The sequence below is a fragment of the Schistocerca cancellata genome, chromosome 5 (genome assembly GCF_023864275.1).
Source record: "Schistocerca cancellata isolate TAMUIC-IGC-003103 chromosome 5, iqSchCanc2.1, whole genome shotgun sequence".
Classification (NCBI taxonomy): domain Eukaryota; kingdom Metazoa; phylum Arthropoda; class Insecta; order Orthoptera; family Acrididae; genus Schistocerca; species Schistocerca cancellata.
The window spans coordinates 692,306,895-692,324,859 of record NC_064630.1 but is presented as its reverse complement, the minus strand read 5'-3'; the positions used below and the strand labels follow the sequence as shown (position 1 = coordinate 692,324,859).

At 44.3% G+C, this 17,965-nt stretch overlaps 1 protein-coding gene across 1 annotated transcript in view; it reads right to left on the bottom strand.

Moving 5' to 3' along the window:
- Nucleotides 1-7,459: 7,459 nt before the first annotated feature.
- LOC126188768 (nascent polypeptide-associated complex subunit alpha, muscle-specific form-like) overlaps nucleotides 7,460-17,965 on the bottom strand; it is a 78,761-nt gene continuing 68,255 nt past the window's right edge. Inside the window, exon 2 of the mRNA XM_049930378.1 lies at nucleotides 7,460-10,720. Within this exon, the coding sequence (XP_049786335.1) occupies nucleotides 7,460-10,720 (3,261 nt within the window). The remainder of the gene's footprint in view (nucleotides 10,721-17,965) is intronic.

Below are 17,965 nucleotides of genomic sequence, written 5' to 3'. Positions count from 1 at the left end.
CCGCTAACTTTATACCAAAACCTGTCGCGGAGCGGTATGCGCAAAGGCAGCAACCACATGAGCCATCTCTGTCTAGTTTCGCGCCTTCTTCGAATATTACTCCATCTATGGCGCGCAGGCACATAAGTAATGACGATACCACAGGCGCGCCCTGTCGGAATGAGGAATACCGGAGTTCAAATTCAGAAGTCTAGTCGTAAAATATTTCTTTTCTGTAGATATTAAAGAAATCAACGGTCCCACGCCTTTTCCTGATGAAAGCCGCCATTATGATAAATAAGACCTTCCGCCAAACGGTTTTCCACAGATTCCGTAATAATTGACTCCCAGAAGAATCTCGGCGAGGTCAAGATTTTCGTCGCAGAATAATCCATGGAATGTCCTGTGGAGATGCAATGCTTATATATGGCTGAATATTTGGGGCAAGAAGCCGATGTCATCCACCTACAGTTCTGAAACTTCGTGGAATAGTCCTACGCCAGAAAAATTTCAAGAATTAACTGATGCGTACATCAGATTGCAGTTTTAAGAGTCAAAGGACATGAAAAGGATAGATGTGCTATGAATCAGCACAATTAGCAAGTTGTGAATGAAATTAAGAAATAATTTTGTATGCAACTGAAGTCCTGGAAGAAGGAATAATGTCTTTACGGTTTACCAGTGACAGTGCAATTCTGTCAGAGACTATAAGTATCATAAGGAGTCACATTTTATAATACCTGCCAAGTAAGTTTCTGATTCTCTTCTAAAGCGTGTAATACATGCCTTTTTCGTGGTGTACATCAAGAATCTCCTAATACTGCTTCTCAGTGTGTTAATTCCTTATTGACATTACTTGTAAGTAATACATACCATTTTTCAACCAGAAGCTAAGCTCACCAAGTCCGACAACTGTACAATGATCAATAGTCATATCCGTCTATCGAGAAAGAAGTTAACTGAACACGAGTAAGAAGCGCGCATTTCTTATAGCATTCCCGAAATGTTGTGTCGTTTAACTACAAATAACGTGCAGTTAAAAAGGAAACAGAAAAACATATTGGTGGCCATCTTGGTAACATCAGTTACAAATGGGTAGTAAATTAAGTTCAGTACACGAAAACCTTATAAAATTGAAGTGCATTACTCAAAGACGAAGAGTGAGTGCCAAGTGATCTGACTTACTTGTATTCTGGGCCCATTGGAATGGTTACCACTATATTATGTTTGAATCTAATAGCCCACGTGGAATGGCATAATAATTACATGTTCTCCATAATACTCAGTGATTCAAAAAGAAAGAACAGATTTCAGTTGTTAAGCTATAAAAGACAGAAACACGTTGGGAATGTCGTTGTATAGAGAAAGGCTCAAAGTTTTTACACAGCTGTGGTGTTGTTTCTTTGCAACAATATGGCGACTACAATAAAACAGAAATCATTTTGTGTTTTGGAATTTGCGCGAAGTCAGTTCATTGTTCAAATGCAACCTGCATCACGCCATTGATTCAGCAGAAAGCCGCCTCTGCACAAGCAGATTTAGGAATGGCATGCAAAATTCTTGAAAGTTGGTTCCATACGCAAAGGGAAGGGCGTTGGTTGGTTACGCATGTCTGCGGAAACGTCGATCTTAGACTAGATGCGTTCATATGGAGCTCTCTGAAGTTCATAAGACGGCCATGCTAGGAAACTGAACTCCCTCATACAACGGCCTGGCGTTTGCTGAAACAAAACCTACATGTGAAGCTTTACAAGTTTCACTTACTGCAGCAACTGCAATCCGGCGACCGTAATAGAAGGTACGAATCGTGAATTTCGTTTCTCCAGGATACTGCAGAAAACAATTTTTCCGAGCGATTCACCTTTTCCGACGAATTGACATTCCATCTGCCAGGTAAAGTAAACTGTTATAATGTAAGAAATCTGGTGTCATAAAATCCTGTTGTCGTCGTAGAACGTGAAAGAGACTCACTGCAACAGAATGCCTGTTGATCCATCATGGCCAGGCGACGTCAGCTGGTTAAGGAATTGTCAATATCAATGAAATTCTGCAACAGCCGTGAAACTAAGATGTTATTTTATTTTGACAACCAGTTTCGGCATTCCACTATGCTGTCTTCAGGGCCAATATGCATCTCTCAAATTAAACGATAATGCCATAAGGTGCTATAAATCCCTGGATTTCGTGGGTTCAAACAATTTCAAAAGTGCTTCATTCGAAGTCTTGGTACCAAGTAAGCTCAAAATGCTACAAACGTCAAAGAAAAGCAACCAAAAATTGGTATAACTGCAACTTGAGAATTAGCTCCCCTGGACCTGGTGGGACTCTTAAGTCGCAATCATATTTTACGTTGCACTTGAATATTAGAAGGATACTTATTGATATTTTTAAGCATTTGGTTATTAATGTAAGGAGTTTGTGATATAGAGATGAGGCAGAGTGACATATGAAAGTTTGGGTCGGTCGGGAAGGCGTGCACGGATATCCCGGTGGTTAAGGCGACCAACGGCTCGCCATAAATGAGAAATACAAATTCCAGCAACGGTCCCACAAAATTTTCATACGTCACCAATGTGTAGCACACCTGTCCGTACACAGCTCAGGCCAAATTATTCGCCTTCAGCGAAATTATTTCGAAATAATTTTGGACAGCTGTATATAGTCATCAGTGTCTGTTTATCCAGACAGAATAGTTAGTTACTTCAGAGAAACATTAGACGCTTCTCAAGCGTCGCGATGCACGTGGCAGGCTAAAAAAGCACATGAAATACGGTCTCTAATAATAATGCAGCACAGCAATAATAGGTACTGGCATAACCGGCATCTACATCAGAATCTATCGTAATCCGCGCTAAGGAACATAATATACACTCCTGGAAATTGAAATAAGAACACCGTGAATTCATTGTTCCAGGAAGGGGAAACTTTATTGACACATTCCTGGGGTCAGATACATCACATGATCACACTGACAGAACCACAGGCACATAGACACAGGCAACAGAGCATGCACAATGTCGGCACTAGTACAGTGTATATCCACCTTTCGCAGCAATGCAGGCTGCTATTCTCCCATGGAAACGATCGTAGAGATGCTGGATGTAGTCCTGTGGAACGGCTTGCCATGCCATTTCCACCTGGCGCCTCAGTTGGACCAGCGTTCGAGCTGGACGTGCAGACCGCGTGAGACGACGCTTCATCCAGTCCCAAACATGCTCAATGGGGGACAGATCCGGAGATCTTGCTGGCCAGGGTAGTTGACTTACACCTTCTAGAGCACGTTGGGCGTGCACGGGATACATGCGGACGTGCATTGTCCTATTGGAACAGCAAGTTCCCTTGCCGGTCTAGGAATGGTAGAACGATGGGTTCGATGACGGTTTGGATGTACCGTGCACTATTCAGTGTCCCCTCGACGATCACCAGTGGTGTACGGCCAGTGTAGGAGATCGCTCCCCACACCATGATGCCGGGTGTTGGCCCTGTGTGCCTCGGTCGTATGCAGTCCTGATTGTGGCGCTCACCTGCACGGCGCCAAACACGCATACGACCATCATTGGCACCAAGGCAGAAGCGACTCTCATCACTGAAGACGAAACGTCTCCATTCGTCCCTCCATTCACGCCTGTCGCGACACCACTGGAGGCGGGCTGCACGATGTTGTGGCGTGAGCGGAAGACGGCCTAACGGTGTGCGGGACCGTAGCCCAGCTTCATGGAGACGGTTGCGAATGGTCCTCGCCGATACCCCAGGAGCAACAGTGTCCCTAATTTGCTGGGAAGTGGCGGTGCGGTCCCCTACGGCACTGCGTAGGATCCTACGGTCTTGGCGTGCATCCGTGCGTCGCTGCGGTCCGGTCCCAGGTCGACGGGCACGTGCACCTTCCGCCGACCACTGGCGACAACATCGATGTACTGTGGAGACCTCACGCCCCACGTGTTGAGCAATTCGGCGGTACGTCCACCCGGCCTCCCGCATGCCCACTATACGCCCTCGCTCAAAGTCCGTCAACTGCACATACGGTTCACGTCCACGCTGTCGCGGCATGCTACCAGTGTTAAAGACTGCGATGGAGCTCCGTATGCCACGGCAAACTGGCTGACACTGACGGCGGCGGTGCACAAATGCTGCGCAGCTAGCGCCATTCGACGGCCAACACCGCGGTTCCTGGTGTGTCCGCTGTGCCGTGCGTGTGATCATTGCTTGTACAGCCCTCTCGCAGTGTCCGGAGCAAGTATGGTGGGTCTGACACACCGGTGTCAATGTGTTCTTTTTTCCATTTCCAGGAGTGTATAAATCTCGCGGTATATTATCTTCGAACAGCGTAATAACTTGCAATCAAAGATATGAATTCCATTTGTAGACCAAAACCATGCTACACTGAGGCGCGTTTTATCACTGTACCCGCGCGCACCACAAATTAAAGTATTTCTTGAGCCTAATACACACGAAGCACTGTCGACGTCTTAAAATCAAATGGAATGATCGTCGACAAACTCAGGAGCAGAAGCGTGTTGCCAAAGTAAAAAAAGCCACTATTAAAGAAAAACTGGATTAAAAGTGGCCAAAGGTACTATTATGCAAACACATCTACCCGAAAAACTGCACATTATGTATTTCATAACAGAAAAGTTTTAACAAGCGAAAGGAAAAGACGAAAAAGGCAAAGAACGGGATGTTGGTAGGAGTAAATAGGGTTACTAACTGTTCTATGTATTTGGAGAGTTAAAAAGACCGTAAAATTACAATAAAGACTATAAAAAACAATAGAATACCATACAATACCTCAGCCGTAATGCTGCCATAAATGCAGGTATGGAACGAATGTGCTATGCTGTCGAGTTTGTTTTGGCCATATCTTTTAGTGGTTATGATCGTGTGTTAGTCCTATGGTTCGTGGAACCATGTCACATGAATGCTGCAGTGGCATCATCCAGATAGAGACCTCTCGCGACTGCAGTACAATAGCTTGAAAACTGAAAACAAGTAGTAAGCAATACACAGGAAAGAAAACGATCTCGATACACCTTAAATACTATATAAGATGACATAAAAAGCAAACACAGTCTTCTGAAGGCAGAAGGGTTCACTGAACTACAAAAAGATCCAGAACAAAGGTAAAAACTGATTGCGTTTCACGAAAGACTCTAAAAATATATATTCCTTAAATTTAATCTTTATGCGTCTAGTACAGAAATTTATTGAAGTTATTATCAGTTTAAATTTCCTCCAAAGTGATCATATCATGTGAAAATTGAGCTTCTCCCTGCGTATAGTGTGTTCAAATAACTTAATGGAATACATCCGGATAATCTGCATGTACTTCACGGCAATTCACAGTGAATCGCCTGGCAGAGGGTTCTTCGAATCCCGCCCACACTACTTCTTATTTCTCTAGTGTTCTGCCAACAAAACTGTCTTTGGTTTGCCGTCCCCACACCATTATCTATGTGATCGCTAGAGTTGAAGCTATTCTTGATGGCAATGCCTAGGTATTTAGTTGAATTGACAGCTTTTAGATTAGTGTGATATACCGTCTAATCTGTATTTAACGGATTTCTTTTAGTACTCACGTGGATGATCTCACGCCTGTCATTATTTATGGTCAATTGCCACTTTTTGCACCATATAGACATCTTGTCTAAATAATTTTACAGCTGTTTTTGGTATTCTGATGACTTTACTACACTGGAAACAATGTAAGAGGGCTGCTCAGGTTGTCTCCCAAATAGCTTATACGAATTCATCTTTTTAACCATAGAACTCCACAATACTTCGAGACTTTACTAAAATAGTGTTCTGTTTTTCTGTTTTCCTCACTGTGGCAGCACCATTATTTTATTTGTTCTTTGTACTTATTAGCTTCTAGTCGACGTCTTCGCTTACATCATTATTGACAAGGTGTGTTTTATGTTGAGCCTGTGGCTACTGAAAGTATTCGTGATATCATTACTTTCATCACTGCAAACGAAGACTTCCAGAAAACTTTGAGCTATGTCCTAAAATAGCGTTTTATTTTTAATCTGCTGTTAGACACTGGTACAGGTTCCCCTAAAGACGTACATAAAACACACACTTGTCTTATTACTCACCGAAATGTGCCTGTTGATGGAGGCTCAAATATCTGAAATACGTAGTGGAAGTAAAATAGCACGTTGCTGGTGACAGTAAATTAATTGATATTTAGACAGCTGTGAAACATATTTCAGATGAATGTCAATATCAACAAAACATTGAAGTCAAGGTGAGGTTTTAGCTGATTATTTTGAGAAGAAAACCACTTTTTCATTTTCAGATCAGTGACACTAAAAGCGTAAGAAGTTTCTGCGTTTGTAGGTATAAAGCCATTGTTCCTTCTACAGGAAGTTTTAGCAAAATCTCAAGTATTTCATAAGGTCACCTAAGGCAAATGAAAGAATATACCGCTGGGTAACGCTGTAAAGATTTATGCACAAATCATGCATAGCTCCCTGTCTTTGATGCTTTACAGGATCAGTAATGATTATTTGCACAAAAAAGTGAAATATTTGCATATCATAGTTTTGAATTAGATAAAGAGGTAATAAAAGGCGTTAAAGCTCAAGTAAATAAAATTAAAACGTATAAAAAGATGTATTTACACAATCATTCGTTTGTTGTACAATATAATACAATACAGTATAAAAATGCACATTAACAACATAGTAGAATGAGGTTGAGCAGTTGCTGAAGTGTATATTGGCACAAAATTGTCTTTCACGTTCTTACCTAAAATAGTAATTTCTCTAAGTACGTTGCTCGTGTTGACAGATCAAACAGGAAACATAATGCCGCACTCATCGCACAAACACACGTAGTGCCTTATGAAGGAACGGAACAGACACGTTCTAGGGACACACGTACAGTTTTCCCACTAGTAGGAATCCGTTAGGTAGTTTATAGTAAACAAGGTACATAAATCTGAAAAAAAATTTAAACGCTTCATGTGTTACGTGGCAGCACCAGTAAAGTCCGATCGACATCGTCTAGAAGTTTATAACCTAGCGCACTGTCTCTATCTTCTTTTAACATGAAAAGGTCGAGCAGTTCTCTGCAGCGAAGTATTTAGCAGTGATTCATGGAAAGAAAAACTGGGGCTTTGTTGGAGGATTCATTTCAAGTAAAAAAAAAATGGCCGCTGTCCTCTCATGGCCACAGCGTCACAAGTGGGACTCAAGGAAAGAAAGTCGTGACATTCACAATGTTTTAAAACGAACAAGCGCATTCTCCGATCGCAACGGTAATGTTGCAAGTACAAAATTAATAAATTATGCTTACCGTACTAAATAACAACTGAGTCACTACATTCGCACTGATACAACAGAAATTCTGTGGAATAATTACATTATGCGTGTGACTTTTGAACGGCATAGACGAGTTAACGTCCATTGTTCACAGAAATGTTGTCGAAGACCATTAACACCGTCAACTTGAATGGTTCTGTATGCCCCGCGTCGCAGAGTTATTGTTTCTTCTCTCCCGGTGAAGAATTTGTCCGAGACTCCTGCGATGACTCAGCACTTTTCGTGTCTGCGCGCGACGTATCTTCCTGGGAACCAGACGTGTCGCCATATTTGTAACTGGCGTGAGGACCACTGAATGATACGTACGTCCCTATATCGTCCGGCAGCTTCACATCGTGTTCAGGCAGCTTCGTTGATGTGTTGTTGCTCCGCTCTGGTGTTACGTCGTTCAGAGCTTTCCCAGTACGATTGAAAAACAACGCTATGCCGTGCTCAGCCACAGAGAATGGGAATGCTGACTGAATGTCACTAGGAACAGGTGATCTCGCAGAAGACGCCGTGGAGTTCGTTGTTGCCGTAGAATTTCTCGTGTAGTTCCCGTCCTTGGTGGATGGAGGTGCAGTGGGCACGGAATTTGGCTCGGGTCTCGCTGATACGTCTACCCTGGCAGACGATTCCTGCTGCAGATCAGACCCGTAGGAGGATGACGGCTGCTGTTGCTCGATGGCGTTCAGGATATCCTGTAGCAGGCCGTTTGAGAGTACGGCCGCGTGGGGTATGTTTGCGTTGGAGCCGTCTTCACCCACGCCAGGAGCTGCTTGAATATGCAGTTTGTAGCTTCCATGTGCACCCTGAACTGTGAAATCTTGCGAGTTGCTGGCCGATGTCCCTAATGCAGTAAGTGCTTGGGCTTCTGGTAAAGACAGGGCGCCACCATTGTCGCCTCCAGAGGCTGACACTGGCAGTGTCTCGGCAGACACATCATTTCCTCCAGAAGACTGGGCTGACAGGATTCCAGAAACACCCCTAGGATCCGGACTGCCGTAACTAACAGACACTACTTGTGCTGAAGGAGCACCGTACAATGCGGATGGCGCGGAGGGACCTGAAGAAGAAACATAGCTTTGGCTAAATTGAGATAGTGGGGGCCCATAATTGGAAGATGGAGCTGAGGGGGCACCGTAATTTGAAGATATAGTCGGTGGCGGCGGACCATATTCACCACTGGGCACGGTACCATGAATTATCTCGCCTTGTCCAGATGAATCACCTGCCAGTGATGTACCAAACCCACTCGAAGGGATGAAGCCTGTGTCAGTGCAGCTGTGGCCACCACCATTAGGAGCACCATAGACGTTAGACACTGTGTGACTCAAAGCTCCCGAATTGTCCAGATTACCAGAAGAAAATGAGACACTGCCACCTCCAAAGTTGGGGACCCCATACACTGTTGATGGAGGATACAAAGGCTGTGGAGGTGGTACCCCATAACCAGCAGTGAGAGAGGAGCTCCCAAAGCCAAAATCTCCGGAAGTAATGCTGGAATAGCTCGTGGCTGCCAGTGGAGGGCGGTAAACGTTGGGAGGTGGAACAAGGAAAGTGTTCGAAGAAGCTGAGTCATCTGGTGGAGGAGGAGGTCGAAACGGTGCCGGTTCTGGAGAGCCATAAACGACTGGTGGTCTTGAAGGATCGTTCTGATTGGTCTCTGCGGGATCTGGGATAGGTGGTGGCAAGTATGTTGGTCCTTTATTGCCGTGTACATCAGTGCCGAATGTTTCCTTCAGTCTCACTGTCTCCGCAATTGAAGACAGCAGTCCAGGGGGTACAGGTTCTCTAAATTTAACAGGTTCCTTTGGAGTGATTTTCTTCCCTGGCGGTTTCAGCTCAATGCTCTGACTCTTGGTGATTGTAACAGAAACAGCAGGTGATGGAGAGTGTATTTCGTCATGTCCATTACTCAGTGGCACACCAAGCTGAACAGTGTCAGGCTGTAAAGTATGTGTTGCCCCTGCATCACTATGTCCTGATTCAATTGTAGCACCCACTGCATCACTGATGCCTTGATCTATATTTAGAGCTGGAGCAGTCAAACCGGCAGGAGGCAGTGGTGCTCCATATTCGTTACTAGGAGCTGTAGGTATAGGACCTGCCTGCACAATGTCATTACCGTTTGGCAGTGAAGGCAACTGAACATCTCCACCACTTGGTGGTGGGCCATAGTCAGGGCTGGGCAATGATGAAGGTGGTGGTGGAGGAGGAGAGCCACCATACCCGCCATCAGAAGAAGATGTTATAACAGTGACTGTAGCTGGTGGCAGTGGAGTACCATAGTCACTACTTGGTGGTGATTGTGGTGGTGGAGCGCCAAGATTGAGACTAGGAAGACCGTATGTTGTACTTAAAGAGCTGCCAAAGGACCCACCTCCAAATAAACCTCCACCCGAACCAGTACTTCCACCACTTGGAGGAATTCCATACAACTCTGCCAGAAGAAGACTGGCACCATTTCCTGATACTCCCGAGTTTCCGCTGAAGCTAAAGCCAGTTCCGCTTGACAGTGGAGTTCCATAGGCTACACTGGGTGTAGGTGGCGGCGGCGAAGAAATTCCACCTGTTGGTGGACCATAAGTGTCGCTCGGTTTGTGTGAAACGCCCAGCATTGGCTGCCAGCCATCGTACTTGATCACTGGTGGTGTAGGAGGTGCCCCACCACCTCCGGAATGATGGAATGGAGCTCCGTAAGTGCTGCTAGGTGCAGGAGGGGGAGATATTGAAATTTGTGGAACACCATAGGTTGGTGTAGGGACTCCATAGACCGGCTTAGGAGGGGAACTAGACAAGAAACTTGGTGGTTTCGATGGAGTGCCATAGGTGAGCTTTAGTGGTCCAAGGGGTGGAGCAGGTGGCCTCAGACCGAATGGTGGTGGTCCATACTGTTTGCTTGGTGGTGGAGGCCCATATACTGGTCTAGGTGACTTAGGTGGCCCATACACTGGCCTAGGACGTGGCGGGTGTGGTGGACCGTAATGTGGTCGCGGAAAGAATTGTTTGTGGTGGTGACCTCTAGGTGGGCCGCCTTGTGGTAGCTTAAAAGGTGGTGGTCCGTAAGAGCCCGACGGTGGCGGTGGTGGTGGCGGCTCCGGAGGAGGTGGCGCGTATATGATGGCTGGCTGCTGTTGCTGTCCTGGGGGCGGAGGTCCATACACTGGACGAGGCAGAGGAGGTCCAGACGGGGGCGGCGGGCCGTAGGAGTTGCTGAGCTGCGGGCCAGAGCCGCAGCAGCTGCCAGACAGCCCCAGCGTCAGCTCACGTCGGTCAGCACCATTTGAGGGTGTCTGCGCTCCGGCAGCACCGGATCTGTCTTCAGCGGCTGGGGCAGCTGGAGCAGTGGTCGTTGCTGTGTCAGACTGCGTCGCTCCTGGAGCTGTCGACACCACACACTGGCTTCCTGCCACTAAAGTCGCCAGGAGCACGGCCACCTGGAAAAGAAGTAGACACCCATGAGAAACAATGGCTTATGCAGCCTGTGTCTTTTTTAAAACTTTTTCTGGTGTTCGACAGCATCCTCACGTCGCTGTATAAGTCAACGTTTCAGCTATTGTTGTAACACTATGAGTATGCGCTCTAATACCCAAAAAAGTTTTACTGAAGAAACAGATTTCTCCATACATATGTCTTATACAGTACATTGACTGATAAGCTTTTAGTATATGTACCACACTGCTGGAAGAGCGGTAGCTGTGATAATTAATATTATAACGAATACAAAGGATACTCTCCTAACAATCGCCAGACGCATTTTTTCTGGTGTTTCATCAGGTATCTGCAGTTTCATTTATGCAATGTGTAAACTGCGTCGGCCCAAAGAAATGCTGGTCATCACACGTTTAATTCGGCTCCCAGTGTCAACAGAATGTGTCGGTGTGTTCTCCATTACAAACAAAATTATTTTTAAATGGAATATTACATGTCCATTCGGTAGAGCGGTCTCACATTAATCTACTACGATATTGGTTTTGTCGATACGTATAACAGATACGAGACGAATAATCAGTCCACCAGCATCGAATGAGTAACGCTAGTGCATAGTGATAGCAGTCAGGCCAAGGTGACATGCGAGTCGCTGTCCATGTTAAGACATATTGATAAAACGAATAGCACCACTGACTAATGTGGGACTGATATTTGGAATTGACACGTAAAATTATTGTTTGTAGTGGGACGCAATCTGATGCTTTCCATTGGGACTGGGCGTCTCAGGAAAGAGAGGATGAGGAGTGTTTGTTTGGGCTGACACCAGCTACAAACAGGAAATACAATGTTGCAAGTTTCTACTGAAACACCAGAGAAAATGTGTCTGACGTCTCTCACGAGTTCGCGCTATATGAAGCGCCATATATCGTGTTTGTGACGTACATTTATGCAGTATAATGATGATGGTGGTGCTGACGCGCTATTGTATGAGGTGCACCCACGAATAGGGGCATATTATCTGAACCATATCTGCATCTACATGACTTCTCTGCAATTTATACTCAAGTGCATAGCAGAAGGGTCATAGAATCAGCTTCACACTATTTCTTTGTCGTTCCACTCTCTAACAGTGAAGGAAAAAACGAACACACAAATCTCTCCGTCTGAGCTCTGATTTCTGTTATTTTATTACAATGATCATTTCTCGCTTTATGGGTGGGTGTCAACAAAGTAGTTTCACATTCGGAGGAGAACACTTGAGACTGAAATATGTTGCAATATGATAGTACTTGTACTACTCGAATAAATAATTTAAAAAAAAAAAACACATGGACTCAAATTCACAAATTCGTTGACTCACTCAATCACAGACAAACTAACAGTCGCTTTAACTCCCTCAACTTCTGTCTTACGCCGGCCGTTGTGGCCATGCGGTTCTAGGCGCTTCTGTCTGGAACCGCGCGACCGGTACGTTCGCAGGTTCGAATCCTGCCTCGGGCATGGATGTGTGTGATGTCCTTAGGTTAATTAGGTTTAAGTAGTTCTAAGTTCTAGGGGAGTGATGACCTCAGATGTTAAGTCCCATAGTGCTCAGAGCCATTTGAACAATTTATTTCTCTCTTACTCTTCCTCACTCTCATTTGCACGATCTTCTTCTGCCTATGTTTCACACACACACACACACACACACCTCACAGCTATTTTCAATGCAATACCGACACAAATATAAATGGGATTTAGAAATAAAATGAAATGCTATTAATCTGCAACATGCTTCGGGAGACCAAGGTTCCTTCTACACCAAAATATTAAAATAGCCCTTGTCAACCAGAGAGATTTCGTCTGTGCAGGTCGGGCTCAACCTGTATATGCAGATCGTTGAGTTATTCGCGAAAGATTTAGGACATTATGAGAATCGTTAATTTTCAATAAATGCAGCAGCGTCTCTTTCTAACAAAGGAGTTTTGTTATTAAGCTACAGCCTCAAATTTCTTGGAATAAATTTACTATACGATGCTGGAAAGCTTAAAGAAATAGACCCATCCGTTTAGGATGTATGTAGGCTGTTTAGGTTTTAATGTTGGTAGCGCTACGTAGCGCTCTGTATGAAAATCACTGGCTGTCCAGTGTGCAGTCTGTGGCTGGTTGGCATTGTTGGAATATTCGCTATTGTAGTGTTGGGCAGTTACATGTGAACAGCGCGTGGAGTTGCGCAGTTGGAGGTGAGCCGCTAGCAGTGGTGGATGTGGGGAGAAAGATGGTGGAGTTTTGAGAGCGGACAATCTGAACGTGTGTCCAGAGGCTGGCAGTATTGGCGCACGCTGTATTACAGTAGTTCGAGTAACGAAAATGTTTGTGAGGTAAGTGATTCATGAAACGTATACGTTATTGTTAGTCAGGCCCATTCTTTTGTAGGGATTATTGAAAGTCACATTGCGTTGCGCTAAAAATATTGTGTGTCAGTTTAGTTTGATCAAACTAAGTAAAGAGAGGAATGTCTGAGTACGTTCAGATCCGGTCAGCTGTTTGGAAATCAAATAAGGTAAGAGATTTATCAGCACACTAATTCATTAATTTTTTTAAGGGGAGAGAAAAAAGTTGACGTTCAATTAGTCAAACAGATCTTCTCAAATTCACAAATTCGTTGACTCACTCTCTCTCCCTCACTCAATCACAGACTAACTATCAGTCGCCTTAACTCCCTCAACTTCTCTCTTACTTTTCCTCACTCTCATTTACACGATTTCCTTCTGCCTATGTTTCACACACACCCATCCACACACACACACACACACACACACACACACACACACACACACACACAGACCTCAAAGTTATTTTCAGTGCAATACCAATACAAATGTAAATGAGATTTAGAAATAAAATGAAGAGCTATTAATCTGCATCATGCCTCGGGAGACCAAGGTTCCTTATACACCAAAATATTAGAAAACCCCTTGTCAACCAGAGAGATTTTGTCGGTGCAGTTCGGGCTCAATCTGCATGTACAGATCCTTGAGTTATTCGCGAGAGATTTAGGACATTGTGAGAATCGTTAATTTTCAATAAATGCAGCACCGTCTCTTTCTAACAACGGAGTTTTGTTATTTACCTACAGCCTCAAATTTCTTGGAATAATTTTAGTATACGATGCTGGAAAGCTTAACTAATTAGACCCATGCGTTTAGGAGAAAAAAATCGACGTTTAATTAGTCAAACAGATCTTGGGTTTTACACATGCTGTAGGTAGACAAATGATTATATTCTATCATTTTTACGACTTTCGTTCATTTGTTGTCTACATTGCTGCGGTACTGAAAGGGTACTACGGATCGGTATAACCAGGTGATACAGTTTTGTGGTACTCCTAGCAATGTATTTAGGTTGAAAGAGTGAAAATGTGTGTGCTCGTTGTATAATTAACAGAAATTGTCGACGGATATTCAGCCAGTGCGTAAGATAGGGTAGACGTAAAACAGTGGACTCGTATTGGGGTCCTTTCCTGATTCAAGTTTCACCAAATCACTTAACGTGAATTCCAGGATGTTTCCTTCTAAAGCCGATTTTCGTCTGTCGACTTCCCGAGCTCTTTGTCCAATAACCTCTTCGTCAACAGGACATTAAACCGAAAATCTACTGCACTCCTTTACTTATTCGAGAGAGCGTAAGAGCCTCGCGATGCGGCGCATGGATGTAGCGTCACGGCAGGGGTCCGGCTTCAGCTGGCAGTAAGCGATACACGGCGTAGCGACAAAGCGCGAAGCACGGTGCCGAGGCACGTCTGCTGCGTGTCGTGTCGCGCTCCTGCGCTTCTGGCTAGCCCGCCCAACGCGAACGGTGCCGACGTCCATGGAAATAGGCTGTCACTGAGGTTATTCAGCAGGCAAATAAGAAACCAGCGTTTACCAAACAGAACAAGTCACACCAATACCCAAAAAGGGAAGTAGGAGTAATCCGCTGAATTATAGGGCTATATCACTAACGTCGTTTAGCAGGGTTTTGGAACATATACTGTATTCGAACATTATAAAGTACCTCGAAGAAAACGATTTATTGTCACATAGTCATCACGGTTTCAGGAAATTGGATTCGTGATCTCCTGTCAGAAACGTCACAGTTCGTAATAATAGACGGAAAGTCATCGAGTGAAACACAAGTAATGTCCGGCGTTCTCCAAGGAAGTGTTATAGGCCCTCTATTGTTCCTGATAGTATATTAACGACATAGGAGAAAATCTGAGTAGCCGTCTTTGTTTGCAGATGATGCTGTCATTTACCGTCTTCTAAAGTCATCAGATGATCACGACGACTTGCAAAGTGGTTTAGCTAAGATATCTGTATGGTGCGAAAAGTTTCAGTTGACCCTGAATAAAGAAAAGTGTGAAAATATTCACGTGAGTACTAAAACAAATCAGCTAAATTTCGATTACGCGGTAAGTCACACAAATCTGAAGGCTGTAAATTCAGCTAAATACTTAGGGATTACAATTACAAATAACCTAAATTGGAACTATCACATAGATAATATTGTGGATATAGCAAACAAAAGACTGTGATTCATTGGCAGAACACTCACAAGGTGCAACAGGTCTATTAAGGAGACTGCCTACACCACGCTTGTTCGCCCTATTCTGGAGCATTGCTGTGCGGTGTGGGATCCGCATCAGGTGGAACTGACGGATGACATCGAAAAAGTACAAAGAAGGGCAGCTTGTTTTGTATTATCGTGAAATAGGGGAGATAGTGTCACAGACATGACACGTGAATTGGAGTGGCAATCATTAAAACAAAGGCGTTTTTCGTTGCGACGGGCTCATCTCATGAAATTTCAATCACCAGTTTTCTCCTCCGGTTGCGAAAACATTCTGTTGGCACACACCTACATAGAGAGAAATGATCACCACGATAAAATAAGAGAAATCAGGGCCCGCAAGGAAAGATTTAAGTGCTCGTTTTTCCCGCGTGCCGTTCGAGAGTCGAACGGTAGAGAGACACCTTGAAGGTGGTTCATCGAACCCTCTGCCCGACACTTTACTGTGAATAGCAGAGTAATCACGTAGATGTAGATGTAGATGTAGAAGAACATGGCGATCACTGCTGCAGATATGTGCACAGGATTCTGTTGGAACAACTCCAGTTACAGTCGGTCTCACTAGTAACGACTACATGCGAAAATGAGACGCCTTGATGACGCGATGCGGATCTTACCCAAATTATCTTCATAGATTCAAAACACGAAGCAATGGCTGATGGGACTGTGGAGAAACGGGGGCACGTGAACAGTGGTAGAGTACCTCGATCACAGGCTCTCAGGTTGCACAGGGACTGAAAATTTAAGGGGTCGTAGATTATGTCATGTTATACCAGACAAGAAGCGTTTTCTCATATGCTGTTCTGAACATACTGCCAGACGCTACCCAACAGAGCAACGAGGGTATCTGAAAGTTCGTAGAGGGAGAGAACATTAAGCTCGGTAATGTCTAACAGCATTGGTTCACTGTGAGTCCTGCTTCAGTGGAGACTGTAGAATCGCAACTTATCGACACTGCTGGAGCCGGTGGCTCAATGAAGATTCCTGCAAACACCGCTAGCTGCGCTTTGAATATTGTCACCAGTAGCATAACGTGACAACTGAAGAATCGACAGGTCGCCGACCAATGAAGACAGCCAGGATGGCGTTATAAGCGGTGCCAACCGGGGCACTTTCTTCTAGTTCCAGATTGGTTCCCTGTTCCTGGTTGGTGCCAAACATTCCATGCAGAGTGAAAATATCATTCTGGAAACCTCCCCCAGGCTGTGGCTAAGCCATGTCTCCGCAATATCCTTTCTTTCAGGAGTGCTAGTCCTGCATGGTTCGCAGGAGAGCTACTGTAAAGTTTGGAAGGTAGGAGACGAGATACTGGCAGAAGTAAAGCTGTGAGTACTTGGCGTGAGTCGTGCTTCGGTAGCTCAGATGGTAGAGCACTTGCCCGCGAAAGGCAAAGGTCCCGAGTTCGAGTCTCGGTCGGGCACACAGTTTTAATCTGCCAGGAAGTTTCATATCAGCGCACACTCCGCTGCAGAGTGAAAATATCATTCATTCCACCAAGTTGTTGATAGCTGGTTCTACCGCAAAGAGTCAATGAACATACACGCACGCATGTGCCAGTCCTCTGCTTATAGCTACACACGGCTGCCACAAGTTGTCAACAGTGCAGCAGTCACAGATAATTTTAAAACTGGGGCAGCCACAGCTACAACAGTTACGCGTAACTGACAGAAAATTCATACAAAAAGCAGGTGTTTCAGTAGGGGTCTTAAAACTATGAAAATATAAAACTGAACAAAAAGTCCAATAGTCCGCGGCAGTTGTATTTATTTAAGTTTATTAGAGTCCCACACAAGCGGTTTCACAAATTTAAGTTGCATCTTATCGTGTATATAAATGCTATGTCTATGGTATACGGTGTTGTTACAGAATGCCGCAGAGTAACAGTAGGTGCGGCTAGGTAAAGTTCACAGCCCCGCTCAGTTGATAAAAACCATCATCAATGATGAATGTCCAGCGTATATTAAATCAGCAGCTCTTATCACTTTACCAATTAAAATATCTTCCTGTCGGCCAATGTCAAGCAACGTACAACGCCTGTTGATTGCCTTAGACCGAAAGAAACCGTCAGAAACATATAAAATGATGACGATTCGTGATGTTAATACAGACTGGACATTCGTAATTGATGATGGTCTTTATCAACTGAGTAGCTCTGAGAATTTTGTCTAGTCACGCCAACTGTTACTCTACGGCATCCTGTAACAGCTCCCTATGCCATATGACGCAGCATTAATATACACAAGAAGATGCAACTTAAAAGTTGCGAAACCACATCTGTGGGTCTCTAATAGATTTAAATAAACACTATCGGACTCTTCATTCAATTTTATACATTAACAGTTTTAACAGCTGTATTTAAACACCGGTTGGAATGAATTGCCAATCAGTCAAGTGTAGCAGTTTTTCAGCAACGATTTGAGTAGAAGATTTTTTTTAAAGAGCACATGTGCCAACTAATCTTTTGCTTCCCTGTCCAGATTCCTAGGACAACTGATCCTTTTTTCCACAATATTTCCACAAGAGAGGACACAATATTTGGCTCCTCGGAACAAAATGGTTTCCGACTCGCATCTTAGCAGAAACGGCGCAAAGAAAAAATGACTGTCACCTTAGAAGAACATTATAAGTCAAAATAGAATGTGTAAAAAAAATTTAAGATG